Source organism: Leptidea sinapis, chromosome 33 (genome assembly GCF_905404315.1).
Source record: "Leptidea sinapis chromosome 33, ilLepSina1.1, whole genome shotgun sequence".
In the NCBI taxonomy this organism is placed as follows: Eukaryota; Metazoa; Arthropoda; class Insecta; order Lepidoptera; family Pieridae; genus Leptidea; species Leptidea sinapis.
In genome coordinates, this window is record NC_066297.1 from 4,161,644 (window position 1) to 4,188,750 (window position 27,107).

The following is a 27,107-nucleotide window of genomic DNA, read 5'->3' on the forward strand; positions in this document are numbered from 1 at the left end:
AGATTAAAAATATATTGTAAACGACTATATTTTATAATGATGAAACCTGCACAATACTAATACTTTTTTATTGATATATTCTCTGTTTGCTTTACTTTACTTTTTTATATTAATATTTTACAAATTACACGTATTGTTAAGACAGTTTACACAAACTCTGCGGTCCGTTTATTATCCCAACTAGAGACATTTAGAGATTAGACCGACAAAATAAACTAGTACCTACTACAACAAAAATTGGTTGAAAAATTTTTGTTGGGGATATGGGCGTGGCGTCCATGACGCACCAAATTTTTGTTGGAGATATGGGCGTGGCGTCCATTACGCGCCAAAATTAATCAATCACATTGCTTTCCGCCAAAAGTGGTATGACTCCTCTATATATTATGATAATTGTTTTGTGCTAATACCCAGTGGAGTAACTCTCATGTTCTGAGAACATAATTACACACAATAAAATAATTAATATATATATTTATGATTAATAAGTAATCTAAGTCAATTGTATTCATCCGTGATGGGTAATGTTACAGTGAGCTTTGGTGTGATGTGAACAATTTGATATTTTTGTCGCTTTTCGTCGCGTGTTATTTCTGAATGTGGAATGAACGCGTATCGAACGTTAGTTATTTTGTTAGTAGAGGTCAATACCGCTGCACGGTTCAAGAATAAAAGGGTTAGCAGGCAAGTTATTGTTGATATAACCTTTTAAATGTCTTCTTTCAACAAACGAAACATGTCTCCGACCAGAAACGGTACGATATAAAAATTTTAAAGAGAAACAAATTAAACCATTTTGTGAAATGAGAGAGATTAATGATAGCTGCTCTTCGTAAAAGCACTCCTTATCATACCTCGTATTATCACTCATACGCATACTGTTTGTGTCTGTTTACACGAGGTTATAATGTTGACTCTGAGTCTATAGTGGCAATCTATATCGTAACCTTATAAGGCCTATCGCAGACGACAGACTATCCGTGACGCACTTTTTAGTCTGTGATAATAAAACCGCTAGAATTATATGTAGTGGCGCATACGACGCGCAAAAAGTCTGATACAAAATATCCTAGTATAGATCTGACAGACCGCGCCGTAAAAAAGTGCGCCAAAAAATATAACGTTCGCGTCAACACGCGCTAACGCAGACGACGCTCACTTTAGTCTGTTGTCTGCACTTGCTAGTGATTGACGTGCATCATGGCGTTAGACATCGATGTTGATTCACGAAATACAAAACAGACCAGGACTGCAATACATCTTTGGCAGAGTATCATGACAGAATGAAGTGTGCATATTTATTTGGATATAGTTTTAGAACTGAATGTTTAATATGAAACAGTCCCTTTAATCTTTCTGAAAGTATAGGATGAACCCTAAATTCTCTATTTTTTCTTCCCAAGTACGAAATAAAACTCCGCAATCTCTGTACTTCCATTGCGTGTACATCCCTACAGTTCTGCCGACAAAATGACCGAAAGTGTACGACGTGTGCGTTGAGTCTGTGTAATATCTGCCAAAGACATTATGCGCGCAATGCAGACTTTTTGTATGCGGCAGACACGATAGCACTGAACGTAGTGTTTAAATTCTCTTTGGATAGCACAAAAAATGTGTCATCTGCGTTAGGCCGTAATGTTTCTTTTAAGTCGATTTTAAAATATTGAATAATAAATTCAAATAACAATTTTACGTATGATTTTAAATCCTAAAAACGGGGATATACACAATATAATGAAAATAATATTGACTTATGGTATCTTTTCTTGCATTTTTAATTTAAAAACCTTTTATGTTTTTTTAGTCTAATAATTATTAAAAAAAGTACCGCACGCAACACGTGGCCGAACTTGTATAATTAAGATCCGGGACATAGGAGCTACTACAAAATAATATGTAATACAATTTAATTGTATTGTTATTATTAATATAATAATTATTTAATAAAACGATGTTCTGTTTATTAAGTTCTGTTATTTATTGATTTTCTTCAAAGGACTACGAATTCATAAAGACTAATTAAGGTTCGAAGAAGTACAGGACCGAGGAAGAGAGTAAGTAGATATATCATATCTATATTAATGTTTGCTGATGACCTTAACCCATATTCAAAGTGATAGACTCTCAAGTTACGTATGACGAAGTAAACAATGTTCAATATAATATCTTATTGCAAACTAAAACTTACTGATGCAAATCATCGACAATCAAGTTATCCCCGATCGGCTTGACTCTTTGGCGGTTAGATGTGGGTTCACGAGGAGTGCTCAGAGGGTTGATTCCAGCGACCGAATTCTAGCACCGGACTTTACGTCAAAATGCAAAATACCACCTGCAACATGTTGACTTCTGGTATTCCAGCCAACCACACCACTAGAAATTTCTTGCCAAACACAGCCACTTTGTGGAATCACATCAAACAAAGAGGTAATTAGCAATAAACAATTTGGGTTTCAAGCGGATAAAAGTGCAACAGACCTCACATTTGAAACATTGCAGCACGAATGCCTAATCCAAAACCTAGGTGATTGTGCAATCAAGGGTTTTTCTGTATTTAAAGTACAAAATACATATAGTACCCCAAAATTGTTACTGAGGGAACGCCTCAAGGATCGGTCCTAGGTCCTTTACTTTTTTTATCTTATGTAAATGATTTGGGTAACCGCCTGAAATATAGCTCATGCATAGCAATTTGCAGATGACACCTGCCTTATAGTGTCAAGTAAAGAAATCAATAGAGAATGTGAAACTCTTCAGTTTGACTTAGATACGCTAACTAAATGGTGTCAAGATGTTGGTTAAGTACTAAACGTCAGTACAACTAATCTCATCGTCATCAAATCGCCCTACATCAGGCACTACACTAAAATCTATGATTTCACAGTCATAATTGTCTGTATAGGCTAGGAACCTGTAGGTGCCCATAGATTGATATAATTGGTACACATAAATACCTTGGAGTAGAAATTGACTCAAAATTCAACTGGAGCTTCCACATCGAGCATATTTACAATAAGTTACGTCATAGCTAATATAAAAATATTAAAAGAGAGAATACCTTTTCCTTTAGCGGAATCATATTGTATTCAATATCGCTATTCCACCTTCGCACGACACGCCACAAGTTAGGATATCATCCCCACCATCTGGATGTGTGGTGGTCCTCCACAGTGCGGTTTTCAAGGAGCTTTCTTCCATGTACTACAAAGCTGTGGAATGAGCTTCCTTGTGCGGTGTTTCCGGGACGATACGACATGAGTACCTTCAAAAAAAGCGCGTACACCTTCCTTATAGGCCGGCAACGCTCTTGTGATTCCTCTGGTGTTGCAAGAGAATGTGGGCGGCGGTGATCACTTAACAGCAGGTGACCCGTACGCTCGGTTGTCCTCCTATTCCATAAAAAAATCGCTATTGCCGTACATATTCCTCATATCTGAAAAAAATATACAATCAATTTAAAATTTAAAAAATATATCCGCAATAATGCTTACTAAATTCAATGAAAACAACAATGATGTTATACTTAACCATTGCAAAATCTTGTCCATTGTTGGTAAAATTAAGCTAGATACCTAATAATATTGTGCCAATATTTTAAGCCTGCAACGTGCACGGTTAACGAACTACCGATTACCCCGCTTACTAAAATAGATGCCCTTCATTGAGCGGCATAATTTAACAACTCTAAACATTACAAATATTGAATAACAGAATCATTTTATTTCAAGAAACACACAAATCTCACACTTTTGAATAAAAATGATTACGGCTTAGTTTTTATGGTAGAGGAGGACAAATAGGCGTACCGGTCACCTGATGTTAAGTGATCACCGCCGCCCACATTCTCTTCCAACACTAGACGAATTATAGGAGCGCTTCCGGCCTTTTAATAAGAAGCACGAGTTTTTTTAAAAGTACCCATGTCGTATCGTCCTGAAAACACAGCACAAGGAAGCTGATTCCACAGCTTGGTTGTAGGTGGAAGAAAGCTCCTTGAAAACCGCATTGTGGAGGAACGCAACACATCCAGATGGTAGGGGATGACATTGTAATTTGTGTCGTGTGAAGATGCAATTTCGTAGGAATCGGATCAAACAGCTCTTGTCAATCAAACACTCCCTGTGATAAATGCGGTAGAAGACACACAATGAAGCGACGTCTCTACGCAACGCCAGGTGATCGAGCCGTTCAGAGCACTAGGTCCCCGACAATTCGAGCAGCTCTGCGTTGCACGTGGTTAAATGGTTCGAGCTGATACTGGGGCGCGCCAGACCAGAAGTGACAGCAATACTAAACATGTGGCTGCGTTTTATTGAGCGCTAGAACTTGAATTCCGACTTCAGTGATGGTTTGGTGGAGTATTAGTTATGAAGAAGTGACTGAATAATTGAATAAAGTTTATTTGAATTTGACCATACCCGCACCTATGTCCTACTACTCCGGTACATAAAACTCAACCACAGTAGACATAATATGTCAACAATGATTCAAATAACCTCATTAATTTAAATAGTTCAAACCCGTGTCATTGTAGTACTTTTACTTTAATTAGTTTTTAGGGTTACTTAGCCAAATGGCAAAAGACGGAACCCTTATAGATTCCTCATATCTGTCTGTCTGACCGTGTATGTCACAGCCACTTTTTTCCAAAACTATAAGAACTGTACAGTTGAAACTTGGTAAGTTGATGTATTCTGTGAACCGTATTAATATTTTCACACAGAAATAGAAAAAAAAAACAATAAATTTTGGGGGTTCCCCATACTTCGTTACTTACGTTCTGAAACTCATAATTTTTTTTTCATCAAATCCATACGTATAGGGTATATCCATATCTATGGATAGGTCTTCAAGAAAGATATGTTGAGGATATAAGAAATATATCATTTATTTCTAAACTGAATAGTTTGCGCGTGGGAAACTTCCAAAGTGGTAAAATGTCCCCCCCCCCCCTGTAACTTCTAAAATAAGACAATGATAAAACTAAAAAAAATATATGATGTACACTACCATGTAAACTTCCACCTAAAATGGTTTGAACGAGATCTAGTAAGAAGATTTTTATGCGTATAAATGATGAGAGCTCATTTGCACTGCATGATTTTGAGCAACGATTTTTTTATTATACCATTTAAATAATTTAATATCATTTTCCTTTCTATATAACTTTTATATTACGTTACTTGCTGCTACGGAACCCTTCTTGGCCGCTTTTATGAATTTTCATGTGGTGGCGAAACGGCGGGTTAAATGAATAATAAAAATATAAATTTAAAGAAATCAAAAATTACACCCCATTTAATCATTTTAAAAAGTAGTTTATCTAAATTAATTAATTATATTATAGTAAACTCATTATAGAATCGAAGAGAATAGAAACACTTTATTAGCAATAAAAAACAACTTAAATTTACAGTAAGTATTAATTACAATCTTAAAATAATAAATTAAATGAAATAAGAAACAAACATTATTAAAATATAAAAAAAATACTGTGCGGCGCGTGATTCACTGCTAAAAGGAGCTGACTCAAATTTTAATATTGTTAATATTAATGATAGAATTGTGAAGTCCGACATGTACACAATAGTAGTGTGTTGATACTTGAACAACATTATAACATATTTTGCATGTCAATTGACGAAACATATTGCATTATTAATAATATTATGTTAACATCTTAACTACAATGTTTCTTGCAAATAAAATTTCATTTCATTTCAGTACATTGCTGGTCAGTGCAGAAAAAAAGTTTCGAACGAATATGTTAATATAAGCATATTATGTCTTTAACCACTCCATTTATCTTCTTCTTTATCCACCAAACATGGATAGAGTATAAAACTTGTTTTTAATAAGTATTATACATAAACTTCAATAAAATTAACAATACTTGTTAAAAACATGTATGTTTTATGTTGGTGTGAATGCTATCAATATATCAGACTGTATCAAACATGTCTAAGATCTATATGTGAACGCGAATGTGTTTTATACTTGTATAAAAACTTGTTGGCAACACAGTGTGAACGCAAGAATGTTTCAGACAATTGCAATACATGTTAAAAATAAATGTTTGTGTTTTGACAAGTATTCTACAAGTTTTGTATAAAACAAGTTATTGACTTGTTTCTTGGTGTAAAGGAGGGGTAACACAGCTCTGGTTTATAGCAGCCCCTCGTGACATTTGGAATTGACAGTTGCTGTAGTCTTCCCATCGTAATTATTTTTATCTACACCCATGCTTTAAATGCTCTATTGAAGATTCTGAAACAGTTAGCTTATTACTAACATTAAAACACCCAATGTCGTAATAACCATTACATCATCCAAACGAGTGTTGTAATGTTCTACTGAATTTCATAACAACACTCCTTGGTTTTTTTTCGATCCCTTCATGCGCAAACAGTTTCAAATAACAGCCACATTCTTATTGCTCGATGCGTGATATCTGTATGAATTTCAAAAAAAGAACATTTTCGGTTACGCGCTTTCCACACTACCAGAACGTGGCACGCAGTAAGAAAAAGGAGGTTATTCGAATACCCGCCATTTTTCTTGAAAAAATGAGCGATTGAAGTTTTGACAGCACACCGCCGGCTATTTTAAACGCTGCAAAAGAACATAACATTCAAGTGAATTTTAATAATTGCACTATACAAAATGTTAATTACTAATAAAATAAATAATTAAGTATTAATATATTAACACTTAGTTTATTTGTATAAAATCAGTAATGGATGATATTATGTAGTAACATAATTAATATTAAGTTAATATAAGCATATTATGTCTTTAACCACTCCATTTATCTTCTTCTTTATCCACCAAGCATGGATATATATAACATTAAAACAGCCAGTCCTAGTTACTACTAGGACTGGCTGTTTTAATGTTAGCAGTAAGCTGTTTCAGAATCTTTTAAAGGATTCATATTCTGGGTGTAGATAAAGTCTTGTATGCAACTGTTGATAATTAGGTATTAAAACACTCATGTGATACTATTATCACACGAGGCGAAGCCGAGTAAAACCCCATTAAACCCACATTCGTGTTTTAATACCCCTTATTGCATACATAACTATTTTTTGTTGTCAAAGGGAGTGAATGAATATTATATTATGTTGATTTTGCCTAAGGTATGTTGGAAATATAAAGAGTTATAACATATAATTATAAATAAATAATTGTAATTAATATTATATCATATTATAATTTGTAAGTAAATGTATTTAATACCTATATTATTATAAAGATATTACGGTTTTTGCTAAGTGAGACCGAGAGACCTGAATAAACCAGTTCGGCCTGAATCTTCGGACTTTGTCATTGTATTTTAATTCTGACTGAACTCTGACCCGTTGCAATGCTCCAAATATCTTACAGATAAATAGAAGATTCAAAACGCTACTAACATTAGTTTTGTTAAGCAGGTGAGTCGCTGTGACTGGAACGTAAGTATTTTGTTTCAAACAATTAGTTATTTTTAAAAATAATAACCGTCACTTCTGGGATTAATTACACAAATTAAATTTGAAAACAAAATATATGAACGATGTGGGACACGAACCCACGGCCTGTCGCGTTCCGTGCCAGCGCTCTTTCCACTGAGCTAACCGTTGACGTATCGTTGATAAATCTTGTTTATCTTCAAGTTGTGGCTTAATCCACAAGATCTTACAGAAGACTCAAGACTTTACAGAAATTGACTTGGGATGCCGCTCTTTCAAATCTAAACAATTTGTTATTTGTTGTTTTTTTAAATTTGAAAGCGAAATGTATGAATGAACGAATTTTGTTTTGATTATTTATATAGACGGTAGTAACTGTACGTGCAGAAGAGAAACGACTTGCTAGACGGCAAAATCTGCATTTAACAACGATGTGACTATATGATCTGAGGCTTAAAGTTTTACAATAGGACCCCAATCACATCGTTCTGCTCCCGATATCCTTACGATGAAAAACCTCATTTTGTTCGTTTATGACCTTGTAGTGGCTATAATTTATTTTGTATAAAATTGAATATATAAAAATAACGCATTTCACTGAAAAAACTTGATTAATGAAGTAATTAATAACCTATTTTAACCATCGTAATATTATAAAGTATCTAAAGTTTTATTAACTTGGAATAAAAAAAATAGCATTCAATGTGCATTTGCGGGGAGTGGCTTAAGTTCCTCCTCTTCGCTCAAGCTTCCTAACATTAAGTGTCGCCTTAAGGCGCCTGTAACGGTAAAGGATTATCAAAAATCTTAACTTTCCAGAATGGATGTGAGTGTATCAGAGTTCTACACGGACAAGACGGTGTTCATCACTGGCGGTAGCGGCTTCATCGGCAAGGTGTTAGTGGAGAAGCTGCTGCGATGCTGTCCAGTTCGGAAGATCTTCCTTCTCATGAGGCCCAAGAAGGGCGGTAGTTTGAAGGCGAGATACCACGAACTTATTCGCAGCCGGGTGAGATATTTTATTTTATAAAAAAAACACCCAAATTTCAATAGAGAAGATGGTCTAAAGTTATCTAACACCTGGGATCCAATAATCTCTAAATTAAAACCCATAACTACACATACCAAAAAAGAAGAGGACACTGTCAGTAAATTTTTCCAAAAACCATCTGTGTACAGCAAATACCACCTCCGAGGAAATAAATGGCGCTAAACTTCATAATGAAAACTATGACAAATACTATCTTTGCATCTCACTTCATCTGCAGTCTCTCTGGAAAGGTCTTGAAACGCCGGGTTAACTAAATTAAAAAAAAAAAATAACTTTTACGCAAACATCTAATGTAAAACCGTAACAATTACACGCGTTTTCATCCTTTAAAAGTGTTTTATTTAAATAAAGTTATTTTATTAAATTAATTCGGATCAAGCAGTGCAGATTACCAAATATACAACATAAAAATGATTTATATATCTAATTGATTGTTATGGAAGTGCTAAGGTCCTAAAAATAAAATTTTACAGAACACATATTTTTTTTACTTGATATAAGTATGAAAGCTGTCCGCTTGTAAAACGCCTAACTTAAGGGATACCCAAAGAATTACCAGTTTTTATGCGGCAATTTTTGCATTTGTTCCAATGACGTTCTAAAACAACGTCATCAATAGAAGTTCCTAGGAGGTGGTTACAGTTTGAAGTTGACTCCGTTTGATCTGAGTCCGACTTTCCGCAGCCACAAACACCACATTTTAAGAAATTCGTGTTTAAGGCTTAGTAAATGTTAGTGTAACCATACATGTGGGTCGGGCACTTAGTCATGATGTCATTTAAGGAGTGACAGAAGGGCTGCCATTTTTTAATCAGTTAATATGAATCACGTGAAGTTTTGTGTTCTTAACTCAAATTCAAGACATGATTGTGGTTTGGAACGTTTTTCTGGAATTACGGTCACTTATCTCGTATATTTAATATTTAACAGGCTTTTGACAACATTCGGCAAGACCCTCTCATTTTCGAAAAGCTGCATTTAATCCGTGGGGACATCCTTCAGGAGAACCTGGGTATGTCCGATGCGGATCGGCAGCTGGTGCAGGAGGAGACCAACATCGTGTTCCACAGTGCCGCCTGTGTCAAGTGAGTCAGCCCTTTAGTGCCACCAACACATTGCTGGTGATTTGTCAACTGCTCAACTAGACCATCTGTATCATTCTTCATTTTTATCAGTGGGGGGCTCCTTTGCACAGGATGCCGGCTAGATTATGGGTACCACAAAGCAAGAAGCAGTAATGTGTAAGCATTACTGTGTTTCGGTCTGAAGGGTGCTGTAGGTAGTGAAATTACTGGGCAAATGAGACTTAACATCTTAAGCCTCAAGGTGACGAGCGCAATTGTAGTGACGCTCAGATTTTTTGGGTTTATCAAGAATCCTGAGCGGCACTGCATGGGCAGGGCGTATCAATTACCATCAGCTGAAAGTCCTGCTCGTCTCGTCCCTTATTGTCATAAGAAATGTGCTACGCACAGATCGCCAAGATGGCTTAATGTGCTACAAACAGATCACTAAGATGGCTTTAAAAAATTACTTCACCACCCATATACTTCTTGTAACTCATGTTATGTCTACCTACTGACCTACAACCAGTGAATGAGAATTGAATAAATTTCAATATCTATAGGCTTAAAATAAAACAATAATAATTTCTTTCTAGAAATAATTTTATGATATTTAGATAAACTTGTATATTTTCATAGGTTGTATATAATACCTTTTTTTTACAATATTGATTTTTCTACAAACGTAAAATAGCACGAAGACAATTTTTTTTAATGATTTTGTGTTTTTTTTTTACGGCAAATAAGTATAAATTCATGCGTTCATTTTATTTTATTATTTTTATAAAAACTTATATCATTTATCGCCAACTTAAATACATTAAAACTCGTGAGCAATATTTCTTCTTCAAAAAGATTGTATAATATGTAATCAATCATCCTTTATATAAAATTCACTCGCGGTCATAATATTTGAAGCACATCCTTAGTTCCTACAGATATCTGAATAAAACCAAATCAAATCAAAATCACTTTATTCATAGATCACGGAAATGACACTTATGATTGTCACTGTCAATTTTTATTCCTTATTGAATTTGCCGCCACTTGGTAAAGGGTTGAGCTAATGAGGAGAAGTAGCAAGAAACTCATTGCCACTCTTTTGAATCAACATTTACATTTTCATCGTTTAAGATATAATTTCAATTACAATAGGTATATGTAAAGTGATGCAACAAAAATACTCATCCCAGACCTTATCTTACCCAAATCCAAATCCTTATCTTCCGTGCGAGAGAAGAACCAAGAGAGTTTTCTAGAAACTGTGACATTCATAATGTTAACACGAGGAACAAACATAAACTTGTTATGTCTACTACTCGGTTGGGTCGAGTTAGTAGGTAAGTCTTTTGTTGGGTGATGTATATACTTCTACAATATGATCCCAGAAAATGTACAAAACGAATGTGTTACGAAATTTAAAAGAATTGTTAAAAACGTTTGTGTGGGAAAGGTTATATATCATAAACGATTTTCTTAATGACACCTCGGACTGGGAATAAAGAAAACACCGTCAGGCTCTTTAATTATAAGTTAATGTTTATTGTACGATATCATATTGTAATCCATATTTTTATATAATAAAAGCCCGCTGAGTTTCTTGCGCCCATTCTTCTCAGGTCTGAGGCAGTCTCTTTTGAATGGGTGGTAGTTTTTGACGTTCAATAAGTGATTTTGAATTTTATTTCGAATAAAAATAATTGAATTTGAATTTGAGTGTCATCATCAGTGTCTGTTACAGGTTCGACATGTTCATCCGTGATGCTGTGCAGATGAACGTTGTCGGAACGCGGAGAGTGTTGGAACTGGTCGAGGGCATACACAACTTAGACGTAAGAAATTACTATGTGGTAGTTTAAATAAATTTTCTTGTAATGTAGTCTTTTAGTACAATACAGTAGGTACAAGTCCGCCAAACTAAATATTTTCTTCTAATATTCGTGATAAGAAGTTATTTACGATATTATAATTTATTCAAACAAAACAAATCTTATAACTATATTTACAATACTATGACTACATAAAATTAAAACTTTCATTACGTGGAAGCGTACCAAGAATACTGGCCGTATTTCCACGTTGGATAGCTAGGCTGATCCGTTGACCGAAATAGCTGCCAGCGCTTGGATTTCCAGTAGCATTGTTGCGGCGCGAAGATAGTACTTTGTACATTCTGCGCGCTTCTGGGCCTCACTGCCCAAGTGTCTCGACACCAAACGGCACAAGTTTAAAGAGGTTAATGTTAAGGAAGGTGTATTTACCATTCAGAAATAAAAAAAAAAGTTAGTGATCCTAATGAGAAATAAGGAAAACAAAAGAACATTTTATTTAGGTTGGCTTAAAAAAATAAAATTATTGATGTTATTTTAGGTATTCGTGCATCTGTCGACTACATACTGTCGATCAGATTTGCCACTTCTAGAAGAGAAAGTGTATCCTAGCAAGCACAACCCAGACGATGTAATACACCTCACAAAGTGGATGGACGATGGTGTACTCAAACATCTGGAACCAAAGTAAGTATTTAAATATATGAATGTACAGTCTGCAATACTAGCATTAGAAACCATAACAGATTTCCATTCTATCCTAGTAATTAATTTATAACATTTTTCATATAGGTAGTGTCACAATTTGTATTTTAAAATGTCTTATAATTGCAAAGCGTAACAAATTGTAAATAAGAAACTGTAGGTAACACTTAGATGTAGATTTTTTTTTGTAAATAATAAGTGGTTATTGTGTTGGAATTGCTAATAATTAAGTAAATCACAAACTAAATAAAAGAGAATGCAGTAACTTGTCGTCGATTAATCAGAATTAATTTCTGCGATTTGTTAGGAGATGGACGGAGTGCAGTGTGATTACTAAGGACGCGATCCAAAGTAATGCAACTCTCCGTGTTGTGAAGTATAACCAAAAGATCGCTGCAGCGCTGGAACAGTATGGCGTCTAACCAAACAGTATAACTCGCAGCGCTAGAACGCATAACGTACAGTATTCTTACGACTAAAAGGTTAAAAGTGTATAGTTATACACTACATTCTAGACTACAATGCTGACACTCTACAGAAGTGACATGGCTACAACCTGAGTGCTAACTCAAATGCATTTTATTGCGATAACCGCTTAGCATAGACTAACGGCCGTTCCCAATAGACTATCTACAGATAGAGATAAATTACTACCTTCTACTATCAGTAATTAGCTGTCAATAATCTGAAGCTGTCCCAATATACCTGATAAGTCATTCTTATCGCCTTATATTGGGACGCGTGAATTGCAATTTCCATACAAACTTCTATAGCTGGTAAACTATACGTCGTCAATTGACAGACAGCGTGTACGGATATGGTGAGTTACCGTCGATAAGTTTATTGGGACAGAAAAGTCAACGATAGTTACGATTTTTATCTCAAGTAAGAGATAGACTGAATATTGGGAACGGCCGTAAGTGAGTTATGTCAGCCTTCCTTAGCCCGTATTAGAAACAATCAAGATAAGGCGTCTTCAGTAGTACGTAACCCAATTTGTCGTATCACCAATCTTCGATAATACGGGAAGTATTAGCTTAATACCTCGCAGTATCAGGATCCTGGATTCTTGACCTTTCTGGACCGAAATCTCGAATGATAACCATTACAACAAAAAAAATAGACGTGTGGCACTCGGGGACTGCCGCGGTAAAGCTATTGCGTAGCATTTTTTATCAACTTATGCAATTATAATTATTTATTTATTTTTTTGATTAAATTCATTTTAAAATAAGCAAACGGGAAGTGAGTAAAATTTAACTTGCAAGATTTGATTACAAACAGACAACGGGACAGGTGAAACTAAATAAAAATGCTTGGCATAATAATAAAAATTAAAAAGACGTGATAAAAAATAAAGAAATTAAAAAAATCAAGATGTACCCCAGGCTCGAACCTGGGACCTTCTGCACAAAAAGCATACGTGATAACCACTGTTCCACGGCAACTGTAATAACCGTGCCGAAATATCTATATAAATCTAGTAAGTAAGTGTTAGGTTATTTTCGTTACGGAATTTCTGGATTCGGTCTCCACGCTCAAGGCCCGCGATAGAAGCTATGCAATAGCTTAAAAAAAAAGGCAATACATCAAGCTGGCCAATATTCTATCGCTATTTTTGTCACGAGGAGTGTTCCGAAAGCTAATTCTGACCGCCAAATTCCACCTTCGGACGATACAGAGCAGTTTAGAAGGAACTTTTCTGACACGTATGACCACGCTGTGGAATGAGCTTCCTTGAGCCATGTTTCCAGGATTTACAACATGGGTCCATGTGTTCAGGATTTACAACCTCTAAAAATGATGCTTATATGATTCTTTTGGTGTTGCAGAAGAATGAGTTTGGCAGTGGTTACCTGATATCCATGTGACCCGTACTTTCGTTTGTGCTTTCCCACAAATAACAACCAAGTACATAATATTATACTGTTACCTCAATGCCTAACACCAGGTTATCTGTTAGGCCAGTTTTATTCTCCAATTAAAATGCCTGTTAAAACTTCTATTAAACGTCATACCCTTATCTAACTTTTATTAGGCGTCTAACCGATTTAACAGATGACCCAAGTTCTGGTACGTACCTCTGTAAAAGGATAAGTTTGGCCATACAAAGAGGTAACGTTGCCAGCTTCACGGGCACCTTACCGGCCGACAGCGTTCTTAATGATATTTACTATTTGTAATGAATTAATTTTATTAGATTATTTAAGTTTTTATATAAATAGTGTTATTAATTATTAAGTCATGTGTACTTAAATAATTTGAAATATATTAAAGACTACAAACTATTATTTATTACAGATTGATTGAGCCAGAGCCGAACACATATGGATACACGAAATCCTTAGCAGAACAAATTGTTGCAGAGTTCTCTGGAAAATTCCCCATCTGTATCGCCAGACCATCTATAGGTGAGATTTTATTTTTGCAAATAAACTTACAGCACTTAATACCCAATATAAGGACCATTATTACCAGTTCACACATCCGAAAATAAAAATCCTTCTTTCATGAAATAGCCGAGTGACAATCTTATAAATGATATGAGAGGTACATTTAATGGGATACTGTTGTATAACTAAATGGACACGTAACAAATAACTCCTCCTCAAATGTTCCTCCTCCTCGCGTTGTATTCCTCAATGCCGAGGGTCGTGATTTCTCTGAGGAATCAACTTTTTGACAATAGTTCGCCAATGTGTCTATTTTTGGCAACGTGCAGAGCGTCATATAGTCCGGTGTTCGGAGATGTGCGGATTTGGTCAGAACATCTTATAGGGCTGCGACCTCTGAGGCGTCGTCCGTCTACCTTCCCGTCTACATTCATGTTGGACACATTTATTTACTTCTAACCTTTCAATAACCTATTACTTAATAAGTAATACTGCTTTACTCACGATTTATCGATGTGGGTACTGACTATTTTCGGTCCTTCACCAGAGTGAGTGTTTTTTGGTGAAAGTTCTTAACTTTGTGTCTGCTGCAAGCTGCTGGAAGCCATATAAATCGATTGTCGACCTAATTTTAATTGAAACAAGGGTTGGGCTTTGCCACCTACTTGGAAACTCATGTTATTAAACACATCTCGCAATAAGACCCATATATCATAAGTGCCGATGATCACGTAGTGGATATTGTGAGTACATTTTGTGCACCCGTGGACACCAATAGCGACATAGTATCAGTGATACCATGCTCGTTATCACCACCGGCCCACCCCGCGCCCTCCGCCATTTCCAGCCGCGCACTACGAGCAGAAGTCCGCAGCATGAGACGGGACGTTATCGCGAACTCACTACACACCCTGATGAAAGACCTCCGAATGGTCCGAAACTAGTCGGTACCCACACCGATAAATCGTGAGTAAAGCCGTATTACTGAATAAGTTAATAATGGCTCGCGAAAGTTTTAATAATAATTTTAGTACCTATTACTATTTATTATGACAAGCTTAATTATTCACAAATTAGAGTAATAGGTTCTCTTGATTGTCATTTATTTAACTTAGTTAAATTTAATACGATTCGCATTGTCATGTTAATTAAAATATTTAACTTTTGAGCCTCTAAGTTTTTTATTTGCAGGTTTAATATTATATAAAGAATAAGTATAGATTTATATTCCTCTATAACTTTTAATAAATAATTCACGAGTGATTGATTGGTTTAATTAAAGTTATTATCGCCTGCTTGACTGTATACTTATAATAAAACCAATCTATCTGTCATAGATTGGTATTATTATAAGTCCTTTGTTGGGCGATGTACATTGCTCCCAAATAATGTGCAAAATAAATGTATTATGGATTTCGAAAGAATTGTTAAAAATCGATTATGTAGTATAAAGGTTACTATACCATAAATGACTTTTTTAATGATATCACAGACTGGGAAAGGGGCGACCATTTTCAACTTTATAACAAAAGTACCCTGCTGAGTTCTTCTCAGGTCCGAGGCATACTTTCAAATAGGTTGTGGATTTAGACATTCAATAAGTATTTTAAAAGCCTACTTTGCGTAATTTTTTTTAATTGGACTATCCTCACATCCTGCGACATATGTAATCGTCTGTCAAAGTCTGCCACAATGATAAAGTGAATGTATTTCAGTGGTGGCAGCTTTGAAGGAGCCGTTTCCTGGGTGGGTGGACAACATCAATGGACCGACCGCCATTATAGTTGGAGCCTCTAAAGGTATATTAATGACCAGCTTCTAAGATGCATGTGGTTTCATGAAGATCACTGCAATTTCGATCTCAATACAGCGAAAGAATGCGGGGTTTACAGTTTGGATGACTCTATAATAAAGATCCTTCAGAATTGAACAGAGAAAAAGCCACACAGCCGCAAAGGGGGGTTAGTTATTTAGGTTCTTGTGCGATAAATAAATAAAATAAATAAATTCATTACATAATATATTAATGATTGTATGTCAAATAATTACAACTACTATGGTTAACATAATGTTCAAGCCATATCTTTATTTTCCTGTAGCATGTAAGGCAATGTGAACATTTTAAGCTTTTTTATTATTTAAATTTTTAAATTTAATCAGTAAATAAATTTATCAGTTAACTTCAAAATGGAGGAGGCATTATTCACAGGTCAATCTATGACCCCTGTATTTCCCATTTACATTATTGGAATTCTTCATCAATCTATGACCCATGTATTTCCAATTTGCATTCAATAATGCAAATGAACATTTAATAATGCTAAAGTTGAATGATGAAGAATTCATTGGAATTCTTGTTGTTGTGTTCTTCTTGGAGTTCATTGTTTTAAATGTGTGAAAAGATATTTATTTATTCTGCCTCCCTCACTCTCTCAGAATATTATATTCATACCGAGCGAGCCCCTTGATTTTTCCAGAAGGCAGTCTGACAACAGTTCCTCGGGATATATTCTCAGTCTCTTGGAATTATTTTCACAACTTCCTGCCTGCGTATTTATATTATACAGAACCAAATATTAATTAAAGTGATTAGAAACAAGTAGGGTTTGCGTCAAATTTTTTACATTGATGTCCAATTGTTTGGCCAAAGTCGAAAGGAAACTTTGAGAAAACTAAGTTAGTGAGTTTATTCAAGTTTTTGTCTAATTCTATAGGTATTATTTGGAGCGTGTCGTATTTATAGGTGTGATTCGTTCGATGCTGTGTGATGACCAGCAGAATGGAGACGGTATGCCAGTGGACCAGGTGGTCAACGGTTGCGTATTGCTCGCTTACACCACCGCGCTCACGCAGTAAGTCTTGTATTTTGATTTACGGTTTACCGCAGTTTACTACCAGTTCGGCGCGACCACGTGGTAAAGATAAAATTGAGTAGTAGACGAGTTATACTTATTATTACCCAATAAATATCGAGCATCGCTCCACGAGCCAATGAGCGTGTTGCCTTTAGACCGACCAATGAAACGTGTGCCCAGGACTTGTGCCGATCACCCGCCATTTTGTCAGCGTGGCTTCAAATTCCCATATGAACTTACTTATTTACTAATTGTGAACTGATTAAAGTAAAAAATGATTAATATAAGCCAATGCTACAATATATCAATCAAAACTTTCTGTTTTATTGATATATTATTGTTCGTCCGTTTCTAAAACTATGTAAGTAACATGAGCAAAAAAATTCGAAAAACCAATATTATGTGTTCTATTGTGAGAAAAATTGTAAGAAATCCTACTCCTATTAATTAGTTTTCCCAAATAATTTTCTATTGAATGAAAAAAAGATTTTTTAATATTTTGTCGGCACCAAAATGAATATATTTTTGTTTATTTCATGGTGTTAGAAAAAGTATTGTATGTAACTGCTCGTAAATTAGCCATTGGATAACACCCGTGCTGTCTATTCTGCCAACGAGCAGTCATTATTTGACAGAGACATCCTGACTAATGACAAAGAAAAGGCTTACCTTTATATACCTGCCAGTTGCCCTGTTGATTTTTCCTATAAATCTAAGTTCGGTATCTACTAGTATTACTTTAGAATTTGGGCTATTGCCATTGTTATTTAAGTCTTTGAAATAAGATCAAAAGGGATTTTTTTATAACAAATTTAATACCACTTACTAAAAATTCACAAACAAGCTAACATCTAAATAATTAACTGTAAAATTAAATAGAACAATTTGCTAAGCTTCTAAGAATAAATTACGAATAACACAATGGCTAATATTCTAACAGAAATTGGGCAGAGTACTCGTAACGCCCTAACTCGTCAACGGTTGCAGCGGAAGTGTGTCGACGCAAGGGAGACATAGACATATTCATCCTGTCCATCTGTCACTGTCAACATAATATGTATATTGCTATTATTGTCAGCTTTTTACCTTCTTAATCTTACCTTACTGATAGTTTGTTTATTAGTATATTTTTTATTTTTTTTTATTAACTTCAGAATTATAATCGTTCCTGATTTGCAGACTGCCATTTTATTCGTTTTCTTAATGACACGGGTCATATACTTATATTTTTCAGAGCAACATCAAAAGAGCTGGTAGTGTGCAACATAGCGCGAGCCGGCATCAACTCTATATCCTGGGGCGAGGCAGTTGAGATTGGTAAGCATTCCTATAGGTGTACCAGCTCAGGCACGTGCTAAGTATCCTGAAAGGTATCGAACCCACACGCACACAAGTTGACAGCTTTAGTGGCGGTCAAAGAATCTCTTAACCCCTGGTGTTGCGAATGTCCATGGACGGTTTTTTCCCCACCAAATCCCACTGGCCATCACGTAAGCCTCTTGCCCTTTTGCCCCTTCTTATATAAAAAAGCTAATTAATTAAGTGGTCCCACCACTTGAGTAACATTAATAATAATATTATGATTCATGTCTTTTACTCCACCATGGCGAAGGTCGGCAGGCTATGTGATCTTGCGGAAACGGATGGACCGTGCCACCGCATAATTTTGGGAGCTTAGCCTTATTGTTAAATAGTACCTAATAAATGATATCAAATATATTATATTTACATCAAGGTTACTAAAAAGTAATAATAGATATTTTCTACTTTCAACATTAATTGTTTAATCATCAAGTCTTTTTGATTTACGAGTCACTTAACATTTTAGTTGAAGTTGACCCTTTATGGTCTTTTTCATTTAGGTTCTTAAAGGCATAAAAGGCATATATTTTCTCAAAATTGATTCCTTTTTTTTTTGATGTCATTTCTTATACTACTAGATACTATTACCGCTTCGGAAACAAATGGCGCTCTGAGAGAGAAGGGAAGAGAAGAGACTTGTTCCCCAAATCAAAGTTTTTGTCGGTAGAAATGTTCTATTATTTTTGAGGTGATCCATTGTTAAATCTTTCCTAATATTTTTCTTGTCGATGAAAGAGTCTATACACAAATAATTTTTAACTCTTTATTGAACATATTTTTACAACATAAGTTTTACTTTTTTTGAGTTTGAAGTTAGCTTTTTAGTATTGTATTGATTTCCAGCAAAGACTCATATCAAGGAGTTCCCACCGTCAGTTGCGTTGTGGTATCCCGGGGGATCGCCGAAGAGACATAAGATGCAGCATGATATAGCTGTGCTATTTACACATCTCCTGCCAGCATACCTCGTAGATTTCATACTTCAACTTGCAGGGAAAAAGCCTTTGTAAGTACACGTCAATTGTCGTCAAAACTCCAATCTAAGCAGAAACTGAGGGATAAGCGAACATTAATCTTGCCGTTTATAATATTTAATACTGATTATAGCTTTCAAGATTGATCCTCTCCTCAATTCAGTTTGGTCATATCAATAATAATATATTGGATGCCTTTAACAGACATTGTTATGCAGTTAATAATAAAGGAAACACCTATGCAGCTCTCTTTTGGTAAATCGTCGTCGCGGAAACGTCGTATCTTCTATCAAGTACTCTATTTAGAAGGTCGTGGAATGTGGAACACTACCACCATTACGGAAACAAATGTAGGTGACTCAAAGATAACAAACGGCTTAAGAAGTTCTCTTAGTTTCCCTTTTTGCGCGTCACTGTGTTATTGTCATGTGTATATTAATAATAAGTGTCAAGCTGTTGATATTCTGCTATTAAGTATTGAGTTTTACGGCAGAGCTGTACCTATTTAAAAAAATCTTTAAACTTATCATTAGATGACATCTGATGAGCAGCTCGGTATAAATTACAATTGTCATTTATTGAGCGGTGCAACCGTACACCTTCTTCGCTCAGAGGGCCTACCATTAACTAATATTACCATTACATAATAAGCGATGCGAATCCGATGCAGTTCAGTTTAGGTACCCAAACTGAATCACTAAAATTCGTACCATGAAGTGCCTTTTTCTGAATGGCGTTTGGATCGCTTAAAAAGAATAAACGAAATAAAATTGCGTTTCGAAACCTAAAATGATATGATTTTTTGCGTAGAAAATACGAAAAATACATTTTAAAATTGCGCAATTGCGTCAAATTATAAATCATTAAGCCCTTTTTTATACTTATTAAATAATAGTAATATAAATAAATATAGTTCTTTGAATTACAAATTGAATGTTTGCATATGTGTTTTCGTAAAAACGAGTTATGAACGCACCTCCATCGATGTTTCATTTGACAGGACCACTGAGTACTTTTTTTTAATTCGTTCTTGCGAACAGGCTATAGCCCGGGCCCTTACTGCCTCGTCTTTAGTATTTTCATTTTTGGTATTTATTTTCAGTATTTTGTTTTACAAAAAAGTCCCATAAAGTATTCTCATCTCATCTTTAATCAATTAAATTTTTCTTTTCTATGTTTTCAATATTTTTTAAAAGTTATTAACAACACGATTCACTTTCCTCTAAGGAAGTAGCAACTTTTTTCGAATCGGTGACTTTGACAAATCTAGCTAGTTTAGGTTGAAATAACAACTCATGGTACGAATGAATGAACGAACTAAATTAGTTTGCGATTCAGTTGATATTATTTTTGACATTCAATTGACATCATTACGATTTAATCAGTTGATTTGACGTCAACCTAAATTAGATAGCTCTAATCACGTCATGGTACGAAATAGCAAAGCAGTTCATTTTAGGTTGTCAATTGAATCGCAATAAGAGTTCATGGTAGGCCCGCAGTACTTTAAATTAGGCGACAAGCGCGATCAATACTTACCGCGCGTGCTTATTAATATTCACAAGAACATCCTTTTAATATAAAATATATTATGCGTAACTTCTGATTATCATTCATTTGATATTTCATCGTGTTATTGCAACAACTCGTAAATAATCAAATTGGTCCTTCGAGCCGGACCCCATGCTGAGATTAGTAACAAGCAACTTGTTATTAAATAGTGTTGTGAGTATATATCATAATTTTGCATATATTATAATGAATAGTTTGGTGAACGTCCAAAAACGTGTGACAAGCGGCCTCGGGGTGATCCAGTACTACGCCATCAGACCCTGGAAGTTCAGCAACCAGAGGTACCTGGCACTCCGGAGCCAGATATCTGAAGATGAAGATCGTCTATTCTATACGGACATAAAGGTACTTGCACAATAAATATTATAGTTATAGTAGATGAAGTAACATTAAGAGTATTGGAATTGCGTAGATATGACACCTTATGAGGAGTAGCCTGTAGGGTCTTTGAGTTCGAAGTGTCAAATAGACAATTCAGCCGCCGTTGCCAACCGTTGACCACCGGATGGGTGGTCAAGGGATGCGTTGCCGATCTTAAAGGTTGGGAGTATGCTTTAAGCATGACTTGATATTGATAGGATTAAAGCGTTTCTTAGCGTGTTTGTGTGAATGATAATTATTTTTGTTTCCAATCTTAGTGGCTGAAGTCGAGACAATAAATACCCCAAGATATCTGTTACCTCGGGTATGGTTAAGTTTTAAATTCTACGAGTATATTTATTGTTAATACATGGGGCACACAAAAAGTTTTGCACTTCTAGCTTATCAGAACTGTTTGAATTTCGAATGTTATATCTTTTGAAACGTTTCAATCATCTTAGTAATAAAAAAAAAGAATTGGCGGGAAATCATTTGTAAATTGTTTTTTTATCACACATCAAAGTTCTGCGTACGCAACGAAAATGGAATTAAGTCGAAAAGATTTTTGAGCGATGATTTTTTATGATTGTTAAAGTTCTCTCTCTCCGCAAGACTGTGCCGCTCGTTTTCAAAATGCTTTTGGGAGAGAAGCACCTTGCTTGCGCACCGTGATGGTTTGCTGAATTTGAGAGAGGTCGGGTTTCTTTACATGACGAATTTCGTGAAGGGCGGCCTTCAACTGCCGTCAACGAAAATAATATGGGTACTGCTAAGCGGCTTATTGAAGAAAACACGCAGATTACCTATGAGACAATACTAGGACTATTGGGGATTGGTATGAACCAAATTAAGAAAATCTTACACGAAGAATTGAACTTTCGGAATTTTTTCGTCGTTGGATCTCCCTCATGAACTGGAGTGGAGCAGAAACGGGCTCGCGTGGAATGGTGCTCAAAGATGCTAATGAAGTACGACCACGGACATTCTAATGCTGTTTATGACATTATCATAGGAGACGAAACGTGGACTTATTGTTTTGAACCCGAAAAAAACAGCAATCTTGTGCATACAAAGACGACCAAAAAGCCGTGTTCTCCTACATCATGACAATGCTTCCGAAAAAGTACAACTCGTCAACCATCCTGTACATAGCCCCGACCTAGCACCCTGTGATTTCTGTATTTTCCCCAAAATCAAAGGTTTGATGAGAGGTTTCACCTGTACCAATTCCGAAGAGGCAGTGATAGCGTTCAATTACAACGTAGAAAACATGCCTTCAAATCTGTGGTCATGAAAAAATGTTTAAAACGTAAAAGAGAGTATTTAAAAAAAGCTATAAACATAATATTTTGGTCATAACATGTTGTAGTTTTAAGTTACGCAAAACTTTAGTGTGACCTTCGTACCGTTTGTTTCCAACATAAATAAATGATATTTGTTATGGATAGGATAGGATAGCTTCTGACACAATATACTGACAGTAGTCTCTATATTCTGGGTTTTCGTTTGGTGTTTATTGGATCCCGAATGTAATAGAGTGTGTCTTCTACCGCATTTATCACGGGGAGTGTTCCGAAGAGCTGTTTAACCTTATTCCTGCCGCCGACTTCCACCTTCGCACGACACGCCACAAATTAGGATATCATCCCCACCATCTGGATGTGTGGCGGTCCTCCACAGTGCGGTTTTCAAGGAGCTTTCTTCCTCGTACTACTAAGCTGTGGAATGAGCTTCCTTGTGCGGTGTTTCTGGGACGATACGACATGGGTACCTTCAAAAAAAGCGCGTACACCTTCCTTAAAGGCCGGCAACGCTCTTGTGATTCCTCTGGTGTTGCAAGAGAATGTGGGCGGCGGTGATCACTTAACACCAGGTGACCCGTACGCTACGCGTTTGTACTCCTATTCCATAAAAAAAAATAGAGTTTTGGTAAAATTCAGTAGAGTCGTCTCTACGATTTCCATGGCTTCCAGTATCATGCTTGGAAGAAACTTGTCCACCTTTGACAGAATTTTGGATTGTCAAAGCAGGATGCACACCTAATTAATATTTTTTGTTATATTATTTAAGTGCAAAATAAATATTACAAACACAAAATAATCTTCTAGTGATTATAAATTTAAATCTACCTATTGTAGATACATATACATTATCGTATTTTGCTTTATTTACAATATTGTTATATTTACATTAAAAAGATGTTAATTATTGTACAATCACTGTAATTACCGCTTTCTATGATATAAATAGGGGTCATAGATTGATACGTCACCTCACTATTTTTTTTTTCATTTTTCAATAATTTCATCATTTCAATCCATCTGCATCGCTCGGTTAACTCTGCGGTTATTATGCGGCTAGCGTAGGTTAGTTGTACAGATGATTATATAAAGCACCAAGAAACTACTTTAGTAAGGACCCTAATACTTCTGTACAATAAGAATAACATCAGGTATATCGTACCTATAATATGGACGGTGGATTGGTACGACGGATTTATTTTTAGATTGATAGTTTAGTAGATTCTAAGTAACATAAAATAACGATAAAACATTAAAAAAGGTATTTTAATATTCATGTTACATATCAAATCAAATCTTTATGACGTTTGCAGTCAATGGATTGGCAGAGCTACATGAAGGAGTACGTGCGAGGGTCCCGGGAGTATTGCTGCAAGGAGGATCCCGCCACCCTCCAACAGGCGAAAGCTCTACACAGCAAGTGAGTGACAGCATCAGTGTGACACAGCCAACGATCTCTGTTCAACTACTAATTTTTTGAAGTGAAACTTCTTTAGAATCGTTTGATTTCAAACCTGATGCAACGGAAAAAACGACAGGTTAGAGACACAAATACAAAAATGTGTAGGATGAAGCCGGCCAAGAATGAGACAGAAATATGCATACTATTTTATTTTTATGTATGACGCGAATAGGTATACCTTAATATATTCTTATGTCATACGCGCAACTTATAACTGCATAGACACCAGGACAACATAAATATGGTAGCGGTGTTAGTAATGTCTTCAATGGCGGTTGAAATCATGTGTCATCCTAGCAACATGTACCAGGACTTCATATGCAGTTAAGAGGTTCATGCACAATGCAGGTTTCACTTCTGACATGTGTACTTTGTACACACGCAATTTTTTTTCCAACCAAGACTGCGTAGACCAAGCTTTATGACCCGGCGCCGAGTCTTGCTGGAAGGACCATTCTTGGTTATTGAACATGGTGTTGTTAAGGGGCTTCACTGCCTTCTCAAGAATGGTATCTTGATACACTTATGCCGATGTTTTAACACCTTTTTCACAAATGTGTGGCTCAGTCACTCCTTCATAACTAAAACCCCATTAAAACCATCACTGAAGTCGGATAGTGCCCACGTTGCACTCTGTTGACTAATTGGGAAGCTTCCTTAGAGCTTTGAGCATAAATACGGTCAATTTGTTTGTTAAAACGTTGCTCAATTGTAAAAAAATTCATGTCACCTCCCTTTGCGTAATATCTTATGTCTTAAGGTGACGAGTGCAATTATAGTGCCGCAAAGATTGTTTGGGTTTTTCAAGAATCCTGAGCGGTACTTCATTGTTACGGGCAGGGCGTATCAATTACCATCAGCTATTATTGTAAAATTGGTTTTTATTATTATTATTTATAGTAAATATGTTTTATTTCAGATTGTTCTTCGCGGATCTCTTACTGAAGCTCACACTGTGGACATGGTGTTTGTACATTTTATATTTAGGTTTAAAATATATTGTGTAAATGTTTGTAAATGTAACCTATGTAGTAACGATTTGAAAACTTAACTTAGATTGAGGATTGGTCTCCGCTGCGCCATAACTAGATACCGCACTACCTAAGAATAATAGCTATTTTATTTAAAAAAAAATATTGAAGTAGGAAAATATATAGGCATAATTATACAAATGATTTGAGTTTTCTTTAGAGACATTGAGTCTCGTGCCAGATTTTGGGGAGACAACACGTCCTGAGGATGCCTCGTGTAGAGGCGAAACACGTGTCGAAATGTTTAAAGACAAATATTGGCGGAATTAACACTAAAGAAAACTCAAATTTTATTACTATTTAACTATTAGATGCTTGTGTACGTTGGATCTTGACACACAATAGCATCTTTCAAATTTTGTAACAAAATACTTACTGATGATAATATGTGATCCCAGTGTCTTTCTTATATCTTTTAGTAGATATTATTTTTAGAAATTTTTACTACGCAACCCGGCGTTTTAGTTTCAATTATTAGCAAAGTTTAACAGAACATGTGGCACGGCAACGTCACACATTGTTCGAGACTGTGGAATACGCCCAATTGGTCGTAGTTGCCGCACTTCGCGACTACGCCTGCGGTATCTAGTTGGAGAGAGCGGAGACCAATCCTTAATCTAAGCTTATGTAATGAATTATTAAGTATATACAGATAGTTAATGTTTTTAGTTTAAGTAAGTTAATAAAATATGTTATTCGTTTATATATTTTTATTTCAAAAAATATTCTCTAATCACTTTTTAATTTAATACCAAAATATATAGCAGATACAACCGTTTCTTTATTACCTTCCCGCTTAACAAAACACTCCCATCTACAGACGGATAAATAAAGTTCAAGATTACTTTCGAATAAAGATTTTTGATAAATATGCAAACTTCGCAGATTGAACTAAATGAAAATGTCGAGACTCTCTACTATTTTATCTAAGTCGGATCTGCAATCAGTCGCAAGACTATAAGCCGATGAGTTGGGTGAGTATGACGTTAAGACGAAGAGACCAGTGTCTCATGTGCCTTCTTATAACACATCCTTCCTCTTCAGCCTTTTCATCGCTCTGGGACAGATTAGGAGATCATTAGCCAGGGTATTTGGGTGAACCGAGAGGCGATCAGTGTATTTACTTTTAAATTTATCAATTTCCGACTGGGAACGCCAAGATATTGATGGATCTCGTCATTTCTGGAAAACCACGGGGCACTTGTGATGGTACGCAGGATGCTGTTTTGCACACGTTGAATGAGAATGATGTTGCTTTTGCTGGCAGAGCCCCACAGTGGAATTCCGTAGGTCCAGGTGGGCTTCAATACAGCATTGTAGATTAGAAGCTTATTGGCAGTAGACAGGACAGAGTTTCTACCCATGAGCCAGTGAAGGTTTAATTTTTTTCAGAATTTAGAAATAGAACTGGAGTAAAAGATAAAATTATAATCTCAAATTGTGTTATCAAACAACAATTAGTAAAGTGAAAGTAATTATTTTTGTTTTTTTTTTTTTAATTTAAATTATTTTTATTAATAGTATTGTTTATTAGTCTTTTAAACTCAACAAAAGTTTCATAATCATAAATACTTTGAATATTTATTGAAGTAGGCGTTACTTTGTGGAAATCCATAATTATACAAATGATTTAAGTTTTCTTTAGTGTTGATTCCGCCAAAATCTGGCACGAGTAGAGCCAGATTTTGGCGAGACAA

General features: G+C 35.6%; 3 protein-coding genes across 4 annotated transcripts in view; 1 reads left to right on the forward strand and 2 right to left on the reverse strand.

The window, feature by feature from the left end:
- The window catches only part of LOC126974656 (putative fatty acyl-CoA reductase CG5065), a 467,988-nt gene that overhangs the window by 329,262 nt on the left and 111,619 nt on the right, over positions 1-27,107 (reverse strand). The gene's annotated exons all lie outside the window — the stretch shown is intronic.
- LOC126974617 (putative fatty acyl-CoA reductase CG5065) overlaps positions 1-27,107 on the reverse strand; it is a 252,713-nt gene that overhangs the window by 84,827 nt on the left and 140,779 nt on the right. The gene's annotated exons all lie outside the window — the stretch shown is intronic.
- On the forward strand, positions 7,429-26,108 carry LOC126974661 (putative fatty acyl-CoA reductase CG5065). 2 transcript variants are annotated; one of them, XM_050822205.1, is made up of 13 exons: positions 7,429-7,454; positions 8,271-8,460; positions 9,433-9,587; positions 11,308-11,398; positions 11,937-12,082; positions 14,402-14,511; positions 16,209-16,292; positions 17,237-17,345; positions 18,583-18,665; positions 19,554-19,716; positions 21,451-21,601; positions 24,231-24,337; positions 25,299-26,108. In XM_050822205.1, exons 2-13 carry the CDS (start codon positions 8,272-8,274, stop codon positions 25,384-25,386), a joined length of 1,476 nt encoding a protein of 491 aa, XP_050678162.1. In that variant the 5' UTR covers positions 7,429-7,454; position 8,271; the 3' UTR covers positions 25,387-26,108. The 2 variants fall into 2 exon arrangements, with proteins under 2 accessions (XP_050678162.1, XP_050678163.1); XM_050822206.1 differs by lacking the exons at positions 17,237-17,345; positions 18,583-18,665; positions 19,554-19,716; ... (1 more) ...; positions 24,231-24,337; positions 25,299-26,108 and having other exon boundaries at positions 16,209-16,428.